This window comes from Suillus bovinus (genome assembly GCF_016758785.1).
Source record: "Suillus bovinus strain UH-Sbo-P2 chromosome Unknown EDB93scaffold_9, whole genome shotgun sequence".
NCBI lineage: Eukaryota > Fungi > Basidiomycota > Agaricomycetes > Boletales > Suillaceae > Suillus > Suillus bovinus.
The window spans coordinates 1-13,530 of record NW_024542065.1 but is presented as its reverse complement, the minus strand read 5'-3'; the positions used below and the strand labels follow the sequence as shown (position 1 = coordinate 13,530).

The window sequence follows — 13,530 nt, the reverse complement described above, 5'->3', positions numbered from 1 at the left end:
GACAAAGTGTGGCTGTCTGCTGCGCATTTGATCACTCACTTCCCTTCAAAGAAACTCGCGCCGAAACGATACGGACCCTTTACCGTTAAACAGGTCCTTTCCCCTATCACGTTCACCCTCGAACTCCCCGCCACCTGGCGCGTCCATCCCATGTTCCATGCATCAGAATTGTCCTCCTATCAGGAGACGGACGTGCATGGCCCAAACTATACTGAACCGCCACCGGACCTGATCGATGGGGAAGAACATTACAAAATAGAAGCGATCCTCCAACACAGGGGTACTGGAACGAAACGCCGATACCTGGTCTCCTGGGTTGGTTATCCACCCTCTGAACGAACGTGGATCCCAGAGAAGGACTTGAAGTCCGCAGCGGAGATGCTCAAGGACTATAAGAAGAGACTCAAGCTGACAACAAAGCTCCTCAGTTGTTAACCAGCTACCATCATCTCCATGTCTACCACTTCGTCCAATGCCTCCTCCATCTCTCTCGGCTCCACGCCCTCCATCGTCGAACTCATCCACGAGTTCACCGTTCCTTTCACGCAGACCCCGGACTCTCAGAAGGCATTATGGGAGGCCATTATTCTCGACGCGCAGTACGCGCTTAGACTCGACAGCTTTATTGACCGTACCAAAGACACAGTTCTCTTGGAGCTTGTCAACGCGTTTCGGGCAGTTGACACTGTCGCTTTCACAACCGGACCATATGGCATCCTTCCCCATAGTCCGATCACTCGATACTCCGTCACGAAGGCCAAGAGGGCCCTCTTGAACCTTCTCGCATCCAGGAATTTCGGCGACGTAGTCGTCAAGATAGAAGAAGAGATCGCATACAACCAACCGCCTGTACAGGCAACCGTTGTCGAGCGTACTGCCAAGTGCAGTGCTCCAACTCCCCCTCCTGAACGATCCAACCTTATCCCCACCAACCTCACATCCGAAGAAATCGACAAACTGTTCGCAGAACACAAAGAAGAGCAGTACAGGATGATGACTAGCGACAAGCTCGAAGAACTCCGAGCCGCCATCATCAACGACGAGGTCGTAGCCAACGACCCATTACCTGCTCCCTATAAAGGGAAGAAGAAGCACGAAGAAGAAAAGTCGAGTAAGGAAACTTGCACACCACCTTGGAGAAAGACGAACGAAGAAGACAAACCGAGCTTGGAAGCTCGTCTTACCACTCCCCCTCCAGGGTTCACCTCTACCGATGACATACCAATATTATCTATCGGGTCACCCATCATCAGGGACGATACCCCTATCCCTGTTCCTCCACCTACACGTACCCCTCGACGAAGTCGCCGACTGAATACTGAGCGCATTCTTGCACTCGGACTACCTACCACCCGACATGTACCGGGCCAGGATCCCACCAGGCAACAGATACTTAACAACACGCACATTAGGACGACCCCACAACCCTACCAGTGCAACTTTAAGTGCAGGGTCTGCCACCAGTACGGCCACAAACAGAAACAATGCGAGCGATACTTCTGCCGCATTTGTGGACTAGACATCTCACCCCCTTCTGCCCTCGCCTTCACGGCAAGAAGATCCTTCGTCGAGGAATATCCTCAGAAACGTTCTACACTGACATGCGTCAGTTAGAGGCAGCATATGATCATGATGCTGCACGACTCGAACAAGATAGAGAAGAGAATGCTTTGGAAGCCATGGACATACTCCGTGACCTCGACTGCGACCCCTCCTGGTATGACAACATGGATAACTGAACTCGTTGATTTCAGTCCTAGAAACCGGGGTAATGTTACAAGAACATCTAGATGCTTGGGCCCCTACTATTTTTCTCCTAATCCTCCTCGTATCAGCCCTCGCATCATACCCTTACCCTGACCTTACCCTTGTCATCCTCGTCATCCTCGCATTCCCTTTCGCCCTCTACCTGTTGCTTCAGCAAAGCCAGTACATTTGGCCGGATCCTTTCGCTGATGAAGCATACCCATGCTCCATTTCACCACCTGACTGATCCTGCGGACAGTCCCCTTGCCCTTACCGTCCGGACGGTAACCAATGTTATGATGCACGACGCATCCCCTTTGCCCTGTTCCCTTTTATGATCTCTGACTCGGTGCGCAGTCGCACATGCGACTTATACTTAGATCCGCAGCTGCACGATCGTGCCCCTGCGCGTTTCACTTCTTATTTCGATCTTTGACTCACCTTCTTATCTAGCACGTTCTACCTAGACTGAACATGCCTTCCTGTTATGGCTTTATCCTTTGTCGATTGCCTCTCCCGGTAGTACGAGTATCATCCACTAATACGTCTCTTGTCCTCTATATAAACTCACTACCATGTACTATATTCCTTAACTTGAATCTACTTGGTTCTTGACCTCCTACTCTCACCAGAGTGATCCTTCTGCCTCGCCAGCAGTCTATATTCTATCTTCTTATCTGCTCTTCGCGGATAAGCCTATAGTCTTGACCTTTACTCATCGACTTCGTCGACGAGCAAAGCCCCTGTTAACTAGTTGGACTTCTGTCCTTCTAATTAACGACGATCCTTACGATTAACCTTCGGGTGTTGTAAGCCTAGGCCGATATAGCTTATCGTCTCGCACCCGCATGACATAAGTTACCCGATTTGGACATAGGCGTCAAATCGTACTTGCCAAAGATACGCCAAGTACGACCCCTAACCTTGGGCTAGCCCAAGGACGTCCACAGACCGTTGACGATACAAGCTCTGTTTGAGCATCACCAACAGATACCATCCAAGTCGTAACAATACATGCCAATACTGTTAGTGATGTTCTTCCCCTCGACTTGGAGTCCATGGAATGAAATTTGATATCGCAATCATGTGACTATTCAGACCCTGGCAAATTCCCAAACAGCACTAGTTTCAGTCAACGATCTCACTGGATTCCACCCTCTTCGAGTCCCCACTAACGTTGGTATCAGGGACCAGTGCTTGGCCGGCGTTCAACGAAAGCTTTTTTCCACACCGTGACTTCGTGGGAGTCGGGGAATATCAGGAGGGAGTGGCGCTGCGACTCGCTAACCTACAACGTAAAGACTCGCCAACCTACAACCCACGCTGCCAAGAGTCGAGCCCGAGCCCCTCGCTCCAAGCCCCTCGCTCAAAACTGCACCAAACACCGCAACCGAAGGATTTAAGTTGAGTGGTTGTCATTGCGGACTCAGACTCTACTGATTCACATCCTGTCTTGAAACCGCCTGCATCTAGAACCATGTCTGAGGATCAGCCTGACAAACGACGCAAACAAGTTGATGCCCTTCAATTAGGCCCAAGGAAAAGACCGTGAGTACCTTTAGATTTGCAGGGATAATTCGCCACTGATTCAGATTGCAATTACAATCATCAGGAGCGTGACTGATCCATTGGTACACTACGGACGTCATTTTGGACGAACGGTCCATGCTCTTTGCAATTTCCAAGCCCTCCTTACGAACGGGATTTTGCGGATGGGAGAATTGGCTGATACTCCAGAAGAAAACTTTACTGCTGAGTGTGTTCAATACCCTACTGCAGTCTTATGTCGAACATGTTTAACCAGTGTATCATATTCCTAGGGAAAGGCAGCGAGCATCGCGTCTTTCAAGAACTCCTCAAGTCTGTTGCAGGCCTGGAAGAGCGCTTGATGCAAGGCGAAGATGACGAAGTTGACTTAGTTGCAGATCTGGCAAGTATCGTCCACTTTTCTGACCATGTCTTCGACTCTGCTTATCTCACATATCATCAGCTCACCAAAGGCGCATCTGGAGCAAGGGGTGATGATACCAAAAGCCTCAAAGGTAGTGTACTCGACTGGATCACTCCAAAGGGACAGAATCTAGTCCCCCCTCTCGCTCGCAACGTGAAAATCGACCGCGGCTTTCATCATGAACGGACAGGCACTCTGCTTTGTCCTGCTGGCATTGACTGGTCAAACCCAGAGTTCGTATATCTTGATCATATCTTTCCTTGATGCAAATACTGATGGAGTGCAGGACAAAAACTAAGCTACGAAGTGGCGAGATCATCGTCACTGGAGACCAGTGGCCATTGTTTTTGTATGCCGATTACCATTACAATCCTGAAGACCCATGGAATGGTTTATTTCAAAGTGCCTTGCTGGTTTGTGTACGTATAAGCACCATCATCTCGCTTCCAAATGTCTTAACTAGTAGGATTACAGGCCTGAAAACACGTCTTTACGTCACCCAGTTCGGTGGACAGAGAACCAAAGGCGACTCGTTCAGGTAATGCTCGGATTCACGGAATGACCCAAGTTACTTTGCCCTCGGTCGCATACATCGCAATGCAGGTGCGCTAGTACTTCCATGTTATGTTCCTACTGAATGACCATCCCCACCAGGTCCGATTTGCCCTCACATCGTCACCTGTGTTTTCACACACAGACACAGTTACAGACTCGGAAAGGTTCTACAACTCTATTTTAGATGTTTTCGAAGATCCAGACGAGAAACAAGAGGTAGATGCCCTCGTCGTATGGTGGAACAGGTAATTGATAGTCTGAAAGTCATTTCTATTCTGCTGATCCTACCATTATCCAGGCAAGTCTTCCCTTCTTACTCGACTGCGCAACGCCCTCTTGCCAAGAACAGTGCGCTAGCGAGGATTCGGGAGAAGCGAGCGCGAATGAAAGAGTCTGTTCTAGTCCCTGAACGTAGTAGTGACATTGTGTAGCACATTACAATTGATTTACATGTAACTACTATAGAATTCATATCATAGCTGGGAGTATCTGTGCAACATCACCAAAGTTATGCCCAACAGTCACCGAGGTTATGCCCAGCATCAGACTGAAATGTAATAATCAATCCGATTTATTGTTATATATTTTTACCGATATGCTGCAACCAAGGTAGTCATGATGTTATGTAGCATCTTGGTCAACTATGATATCTGACTTATACCATAGATTTAGTCCAGTAGTCTCGCTCTAAATTCATCATGTTTTATTTTGCTGATAACAAGTGCAACAAGTGTGTTTTTTGGACAATACTTGTAAGAATGATATTGATTGGACACGCCATAAAAGCAGGCATCCATTAAATACATAGATAATAGAGTTTGTGATGCCCGGAATTATAAGACTTGACCTGTTTTGCCATGCAGACACCCCCTTGCAATCACTGTCATCATGGTAATGTTTGTAGGTTCTGTCAAGGCAAGTGTCCCTTGTAATACAAGATACTTTAATTCTCAATTTTGTCACAATTGCAAGGCTTGATACCACACGATCGGAATTATAAGACTTGACCCTTTTTACCATGCAGACACCCCCTTGCAATCACTATCATTGTGGTAATGTTTGTAGGTTCTGTCAAGGCAAGCGTCCCTTGTAATATAAGATATTTTAATCCTCAATTTCGTCACAATTTTAAGGCTTGATACCACATGATCATATAATATACCTTTGTAGAGCCTTTGTCAATGAAGCTCATCCCGGCATATTTGATGAGTTCTATCATCTCTGTCCTACTATATAAAACTTCACAATATGATTTATCAGTATTGCACTTAATGTAGGCATTTTACTCGTTGTAATTCTTTATATACCTATACAATTCCATTGTTGAATGTCTGATGGTCTAGTATCAACAGCCTCTGCTATAACTGTGACTGGAGAGGATTGGAAGCGCTAATCGCAACAGAGCCTGCTATTTTTGTTAGACTTGTTAAGATGCTATATTTGCGATAACTGTTCGTTCAGCCACATGAATTTTGCAAAGCGAGATATTTGCTACCACTCCAGCATAGTCAGCGTTAGAACGAGCCTGAGTATATCTGTAGGCCAGAAGCAGCACTCAATCTGTCCTGAAGGGCGTCGGAAATCTAATGCAAGAATTTGGTCGACAATGTATCAATGGGCAACGACGAAATGATGTACTGTAAAGATACTGGTGTACATTTCACCCAGTGCGATATTTATAGTCCTATCAATACATAAGTTCAAATTGAGAGTGTGAAAAATCGTCACATACCAGGTAAGAGTAGTGACTGGATGCAATTTGAGCTCGGTAGTTGTGAAGCACAACATGTCTTGGAGAGAAAGTCAGAGACCTAAGCATTGCCTCCTTTTCTGGGTGCCTCTCACTTCCCAAGAGCTGTTTATACACCTTGGAGTACGTTGGTAATCCAAAGATCATCATTCGGTCCTTTGATTCTTTGTCGATTCTATGCCTAGCATCGAGCCTCGATTTACAGTTGTTCGTCTGAATGATCTAATGAAAAGTAGACTGGATGAGACTCGAATCTTGTTGTTGATTCGTGGGAACACGTACCGAGACTGATGTGCATTAGCGATGTGGTTGCGCCCTTACAAGATGTCGAGCAGGTTGGCGCCTCAGTGTTGCTGTTTCGAGACGTCATCACTATGATGGTTACTTTCAAACCTGAACTTTTCATGACAGTCTTTCATTCGAGGTGTAGATGGTTTAGCGGGTACAACCTCTCGTGTATGGAGATGTGTGAGAACGAGTCAATCACCGTGTACACATCATGTATAAAAAGCAATTGACTCGTTCTCACTTCTGAAATTTGATAGGACCGCAGCAGTAGAGGAACTCGGATCCGGCGTGCTGCATAGGTTGTATCATGATAGACTGAAGATGCCTTCGCGATGACGCTTTACCTATTCCGCCAGGCTGGCACGACAAAAAAGATGTGGGTTGCTGTTAACTCGAAGTTCTGGTTGTTCCTGCAGGTCATCGTTCACAGGCGGGTCTACAAGGAGGTTAAGAATAAATTCGCCTCCCTTAAATGTGCCACGGTTTCCATTGTTTATTCTGAATTTCTGGTATACCTGTCAATAGTCGTCAGGTATATCCTTGACGAGATTAAGACAGTGCAGCACATATCAGAGAGGATGGACTCAGGAGATCAAATTAAGAGCTAGCCAAGTTTCATCCATGTAAGTCTCCAGACGTGCCAATCGGCGGATTGCTGAGTATAACTTTTACTGTTCCTATGGCGAGCATAAAAAAGTCAAGGAGCACGAGAAGACAGCAAATACTTCTTGTTTGTCAAAGTGTTACTCTCTAGTGATGATGAATTGAACTTGAAACTTGATGTCGCTTTCGCAGTTTACTCAAAAACGCAGAAGGAATTGTGTCCACCAGGAGCTGGCATCGTATTTCATAGAATGATCGTGGAGAAGTCGTAGGCTTGTTGATGCGTCATTCATTTGGACAGGATGCTGAAGAGGAGCTGATAAATGTTCGAGATCAACAATTTGATAAGGAATCATGGGAGTGCGTGCATAAGGCTGGACGATACGTTCAACAACTTGATGAAGGCTCTGATTTGTGGCTGCGGCAAAGAGGTATCGAGACGAAGGTAGGCTTTGATTTGTCCTTGATCGAGCAGGTGAAGTAGACAAATATTTATTGCCAATGGTGCGTATTGTAGTGAGTATACACAAAGCAAGGCTGAATCTGCAAGGTTTCGGGGTGGTCGGACTCTGTGTGCATCCGCTGCGAAGAGAGTGTTGTCCTGCTGATGGAAAACGACAAAATGATGAGCTGTCAGGTGTTTCTATTATTCAAATTGAACAGATGCCCGAGGAACCTTAACTTCGGGTTTATCCGACCGTAACTTGTAACCTTGCTTGTCACTAAATATTGGCCATGGCCAGTGATGCGACTCCTTGCAGGAAATATGTTGAACATAACATCTTGTCAGTCCCATGTCTTTTTGCGCAACATAATAGTACATTAATGACCTGTCAGGATAGGGCGTTGACATCGAGGCAGTGCTGCGCAGTAGGCTATGCAAATTCTTGCTGGAAAACCTTGCTTCTCTTTAGTTCCACAGCCTTAGCTTGTTATGGCTAAATATCGCACCCTACAACGTGCCTCTGCTGTACAAATCTGATGCCTTGGCTCGATATCACTATGCAAGTCACTTCTGTCCCGTTGACTCATCAGTGCTGCATGATATAGATGATATGTGCATGCTGTGGTTCCCCCCTTTATTATAATCCATCAGGACTTCACAGGTACTGCAGTATTTCGTGGCCTCCAGCATACGTCTTACCCTCAAGCGTCAGTTTGAATCCATTCCTCAGCCATCCATATGGCCAGTCCTCGACGTGCCACCTTCGAGTCTTCAAACTCACCAGAATCAGACTCTGATTCAGAATTTTCTTCAGTGTCATCACATAAAACTTCTTCAGCTCCAATGGAGAAATCTACTCCCGGTACCGAGCCCTTGAAAGGGATAAAATATGAGCATCAGTCGTCAGGCAACAATGATGACAACACGACAAAGAGTTTAGAATGTCTACAATCATAAGTCGTGGTGTTATATAATACATGTATGGACTTTAATTTCGCGTTTTCAGGCAAATAAAGGGAAAGTAAGTATCTGAAGCACTGATCATCTAAATGCTTGACAATGTACGTATTGTTTAGCGAGGAGTCAAACTACCCAGAACGCACCCAACACCTGGGAGAGATACACTTCGGTAGAGTACAACAAGTCATCATTACTGGTATGTGATATCGATCTCCGTTCAGCACATAATGATGATTTTCCTCATGAAGCTATTCGGGCAACTTATATCACTCTTGGTCTCCGATGGATCCCCGCTGGCTTCCATGCAGTGGTCAAGACCGACGGTGCAGAATACCAGACAAGCAATAAATCTGTGCACGTAGACCAGGCTATTGTCGAATGGCATGAGCGCATTCTTCTGTAAGTTGATCGATCTTAACCCTGTCTGTCCTGCAGGTATTGAGAAAGACTCTAGACCAGGGGAGCCATCCTCTAAAATTCGAGTCAGCATATTTGCATCATTTGAATTGGGTCCCATGCTCTGTCACGGCGAACTCCTCCGCACATTCGAGATCTCTGTTGGAGAATTATTGGATCGTAGTGAATCGTCGCACCGTCAGTGTTGTGTATCACACATAATGCCTAACAGATGCTAACGAGTATCATAGCAATAATCTTCCAGCCAAAGCAGGAGGAAGTCGTATCTGCTTGTGATTCACTGTCCATGATAGTGGAGCGGCAACTTTCTGATCAAACTGATGCCGCAGTTCTTTGCCCTCTTACTACCGTAAGTGATCGATCCTGTCTGACATTCTGATGCTGAGCGCTTGTAATGTGTAGCTTACATCTCGCAATATGGATGTGTTAGCACTAAGGACGGATGCCGGGCATCGTCTTCTCGCACGATACCACAGGACGCAGAACAGTAGAGATCTCAACCAATCCATAAAGCACTTCGAACGCGCCTTGAATCTCTGCCCCATGGACCATCCCTGCCATCCTGCAGCACTGTTCATTTTAGCCACCACAAAGTTTATTAGTTGCCAAGCTAACGGAACATACGTCGACCTCGACGTACTTATCCCTCTTTTTCAAGAAGCACTTGATTTACGTCCCATGGGTCATCCTGACCAACCTATCACCCAACTTCATTTTGCCATCTCTCTGTTGTCGCGCTTCGCAAAACGAGGATTTCAAACTGATGCCGACATGGCTGAAGAGTTACTGTGCGAAATCCTCGATGTCTGCCATGCCGACAGCCACATTTACAGAGCAGCTTTGATTGCAATCGAAACATTCGCTCTGCATTCTGCTGGAAGCATTGTTGTGAATGATCTTGAGCAGGAGCGGCCCGCCACATCCATGCTTCTGTTAGCGCCGGATCAACTTGCTGATCGAGCAAAGCGGTGTATGCAGAGAGATGTTGAACCCCATGAATTAGATGAAGTAATATCTTCTCATTATAATGCTGTGGGATACTATAACACCGGGCATGCTTGCCGATGGCAATTGCTGTGTAATCTTGCTGCCATGCTGCACGCTCGCTTCAAGCGTCGTGGCGGTGACAAGGACTTGGATCAGGCTATCGCACTTTACAAGGAAGTGCTGGCTATGTGCCCAGTCGGTCACACAGATCGGACCGTGCCATTAAACAACCTTGCAAATGGACTTTCCACGCGCTTTGAGCACCGAGGCAACGACAAAGACCTAGATCAGGCTATCACGCTTCATAGAGAAGCACTGGCTTTGCACCCAGTCGGTCACCCATATCGGTTTGCGTCATTGAACAACCTCGCGAATCGACTTTCCATCCGCTTTGAGCACCGAGGCAATGTCGAAGACTTGGATAAGGCTATCGCACTTCACAAGGAAGCGCTGGCTTTGTGCGCTGGGGTTTTCACAGATCGGTCAATGTCATTAAATAACCTTGCGAATAAACTGTCCACCCGCTTTGAGCACCAAGGCAATGCCGAAGACTTGGATCAAGCTATCGCACTTCACAGGGAATCGCTGGCTTTGCGCCCGGTCGGTCACACAGATCGGTCCATATCATTAAACAACCTTGCAAAGCAACTCTTCATCCGCTTTGAGCATAGAGGCAACGACGAAGACGTAGATCAAGCTATCGCACTTTGCAGGGAAGCGCTAGCTCTGTGTCCGGTCGGTCACACATATCGGTTCATGTCATTAAACACCCTCGCAACTCAACTCTCCACTCGCTTTAAGCACCAAGGCAACGACGAAGACTTAGATCAAGCTATCGCCATTAACAGGGAAGCACTGGCTCTCTGCCCGGTCGCTCACACAGGTCGCTCCCTGTCATTGAACAACCTCGCGACTGTGCTCTCTATCCGCTTTAAGCGCCGAGGCAGCGGCGAAGACTTGGATCAAGCTATCACACTTCATAGGGAATCGCTAGCTTTGCGCCCTGTCGGTCATATAGATCGGTCTATGTCATTGAATAACCTTGCAAATCAACTCTCCACCCGCTTTGAGCAGCAAGGCAACGACGAAGATTTGGATCAGGCGATCACACTTCATAGTGAAGCACTGGCTTTGCGCCCAGTTGGTCACGCAGATCGGTCGATGCCATTAAATGACCTCGCAAATCAACTTTCCACGCGCTTTGAGCGCCGAGGGAATGAGGAAGACTTGGATCAGGCTATTGCACTTCATAGAGAAGCGCTGGCTTTACGGCCAGTCGGTCACACAGATCGCTCCAAGTCATTAAATAATCTTGCGTCTGGACTCGTCACCCGCTTTGCGCACAAACGCAATAGAGAAGACCTCGACGAGTCACGAGAGCATCTATGCTGCGCATTGACTCTGTTGACGCAACATGATCCTCTTCAATTATTGGTTCATCAGTCGCTAGCTGCGGTTCATCTATCATTCCTTCAATCAGGGCTTGATGGCACTGGCGTGGGCGAAGATATGAACAACCTGAATGCTGCCATGTATCATTTCAAAGCAGCAGCAAATGTTGTCTCTGGAGGCTTACTGCATCGCCTGCAAGCAAGTCTGAGCTGGGCTCGTTATGCTGATAATTATTCACATGATACTCGACTGGAGGCTTATGCAACTTCTATGCAACTTCTGGACGCGCACACGTCTGTGACAGCTTCGGTATCATCTCGTCGTGATGCCATAAAGGGATCCCCATGTACCGTAATCGGTGTGCTTGCTGCATCATGTGCTCTTCACAGTGGTGACGTGCATCGTGCTGTTGAATTTTTGGAACAAGGCAGAACCGTCATCTGGACTCAGATGATACGCCTTCGCACGCCTCTTGACAGGCTCCAGACTTGCGACGATCATGCAGCGACTCTGATGAAGAGATTCAGAGACCTCAGCTCTATCCTTGATAAACCTCCTGCGAACCATTCAAAAGAGACCTCAAGAGCCGATGTAGAAGCAGAAGAAATCCGGTATAGATGTCTAGTGGGGGACTGGAATGGAACTGTAGAAGAGATCCGGAAGATCGACGGCTTCTCTCACTTCCTACTCCCCCCTATGTTCTCTGATCTTCAAGATGCAGCTCATGATGGGCCTATCATCATGCTCATCGCAGGCGCACCGTCTTGCAATGCCATTATTATCCCGCACAAGCAACCTCCGATTAACATTCAACTCCATACCGATTTATCAAAACTCACCAAATTGGTATTCGCATTCCAAAATGCAGTTGAAAAAGAGGCCGGTCCCAAAGGGAGCCAAACAGCGCTGATAAAAGCTTTGAGGGAGTTGTGGGCTGACGTCGTCTGCCCGGTGGTCGAGAATCTGGGTAGATTTGTACGACCAGGTTCCCGAATATGGTGGTGTCCGACGTGTTTTTTTCAATTTCATGCCGTTGCACGCTGCTGGCGAGTACAGGGCAGATGGAAAGTCCCTTTCGCAGCAGTATATCTCTTTATACACGCCATCTCTCACTGCGCTGATCAACGCTCGCAGAAGTCATGACAGACCCCCGTCGGCCCCCTTTGTTGCCATTGGTCAGAATCGCCCAGCCGGTGCCTTGTTCACTTTGGATGCTGTAGAGCCTGAGCTGGAATTGGTGCGGAGACTTTTGCCCCCTCCCCCAACAGTTTCCTTCTCTAAGTTAACCAGTGTTGATGCCACGAAATCGAGAGCACTGTGCGCATTACAAGACAATACTTGGCTTCATTTCGCGTGTCATGGGAAACAGAATCACGAACCCTTCGAATCGGCGTTTCTCATGCGCGACCAGCCGCTTTCGCTCCTCGACATCACTCAAATGGATCTTTCTCAGCATCAATTTGCATTTCTTTCTGCCTGTGAAACCGCAGTCGGTTCCCAGAGTACGCCCGACGAAGTGATACACCTAGCGGCAGGCCTGCAATTTGCCGGGGTTAGGAGTGTCATTGGGACATTATGGAAGGTCAACGACAGTACTGTGCAGCGCTTAGTTGAAGCATTCTACCAAAACTTTTGTGGGGATGGAAAAATGAATCCCAAACGAGCTGCCTGGGCGCTGCACCAGGCAGTCCATTCGTTGGCTTGTGACAAAGAAATACCATTGGACCAGCGCATAGTGTTCATGCATATCGGCATATGTGCGTACTTTTAGCTTGTTGATTAATTTGTTGATCTGACGAAGCATTCAGCCATGGTTACTATATAATGTACATTTCATCTTTCAGACTTCGGGACTGCGTACCACCTGCCCTGTGCACCCAATGCAGACTTCTATTTATATTCGCAATCTGTTGCCTCAAAGCTAGATGTGACCGTTTTATGCTCGTGAGTCACTGCCGTCTGCACTACTGAAGTCAACGTTTTGAAATTCTAATATCTTTAAAATAGTGCTACCAGTGTTATTATCAACATCTAGGTCTGGAAGAGGACAACGACTTCCACTCTGGTGGGAAAGGGATCGCGGAGATATCTTGTTTCCTGCTCTTGCGCTATCGTGAAGTGCAACAGTAAGTGCGTTAGATTTTGTGTCAATTATAACCTGCGCTTGAGAGTTGACTGACTCGCAGCGACTCGACTCATTCTGACATCCAAATGTATATTGCAGAGCCATTGATCATTCTTTGCGAGATATTTTGTTGTAGTGGACGCAGACGCAGGTGATTCTGAGATGGAAGATAAGATGGTTCATAATTTACAGTTTGGCCACTGGTAGTAATTCTGAGCGCGTTTATTGTGTCAATGCGAGCTCTTGATTTTACGAAGTTGATTACTTGGAGAACAGTATCATCTAGGGTGGGTACTATCATGAGCCCATAA

At 47.1% G+C, this 13,530-nt stretch overlaps 3 protein-coding genes across 3 annotated transcripts; all 3 read left to right on the top strand.

Moving 5' to 3' along the window:
• Positions 1 to 3,223: 3,223 nt before the first annotated feature.
• EDB93DRAFT_1238791 (uncharacterized protein) lies at positions 3,224 to 4,683 on the top strand (the record flags this gene model as incomplete). The annotated part of the gene is made up of 8 exons (XM_041451562.1): positions 3,224 to 3,294; positions 3,359 to 3,502; positions 3,577 to 3,676; positions 3,737 to 3,930; positions 3,984 to 4,116; positions 4,223 to 4,300; positions 4,352 to 4,497; positions 4,551 to 4,683. 8 exons carry the CDS (start codon positions 3,224 to 3,226, stop codon positions 4,681 to 4,683), a joined length of 999 nt encoding a protein of 332 aa, XP_041310781.1.
• A 3,228-nt stretch (positions 4,684 to 7,911) lies between these two features.
• On the top strand, positions 7,912 to 12,865 carry EDB93DRAFT_1309996 (TPR-like protein; the record flags this gene model as incomplete). Its single annotated transcript, XM_041454805.1, has 6 exons — positions 7,912 to 8,494; positions 8,547 to 8,697; positions 8,753 to 8,892; positions 8,946 to 9,064; positions 9,118 to 12,036; positions 12,080 to 12,865. The coding sequence occupies exons 1-6, from the start codon at positions 8,398 to 8,400 to the stop codon at positions 12,863 to 12,865; spliced, it is 4,212 nt and encodes a 1,403-aa protein (XP_041310780.1). The 5' UTR covers positions 7,912 to 8,397.
• EDB93DRAFT_1126857 (uncharacterized protein) lies at positions 12,641 to 13,477 on the top strand. Its single transcript, XM_041448762.1, has 4 exons — positions 12,641 to 12,851; positions 12,903 to 13,038; positions 13,102 to 13,224; positions 13,281 to 13,477. Exons 2-3 carry the CDS (start codon positions 12,919 to 12,921, stop codon positions 13,222 to 13,224), a joined length of 243 nt encoding a protein of 80 aa, XP_041310779.1. The 5' UTR covers positions 12,641 to 12,851; positions 12,903 to 12,918; the 3' UTR covers positions 13,281 to 13,477.
• The last annotated feature ends 53 nt before the right edge of the window (positions 13,478 to 13,530 follow it).

Coding starts and splice junctions, on each gene's coding strand:
- EDB93DRAFT_1126857 (XM_041448762.1), top strand. CDS start 12,919: ATGTACATTTCATCTTTCAGACTTCGGGACTGCGTACCACCTGCCCTG. Junction 13,039..13,101: donor GATGTGACCGTTTTATGCTC/GTGAGTCACTGC, acceptor TCTTTAAAATAG/TGCTACCAGTGTTATTATCA.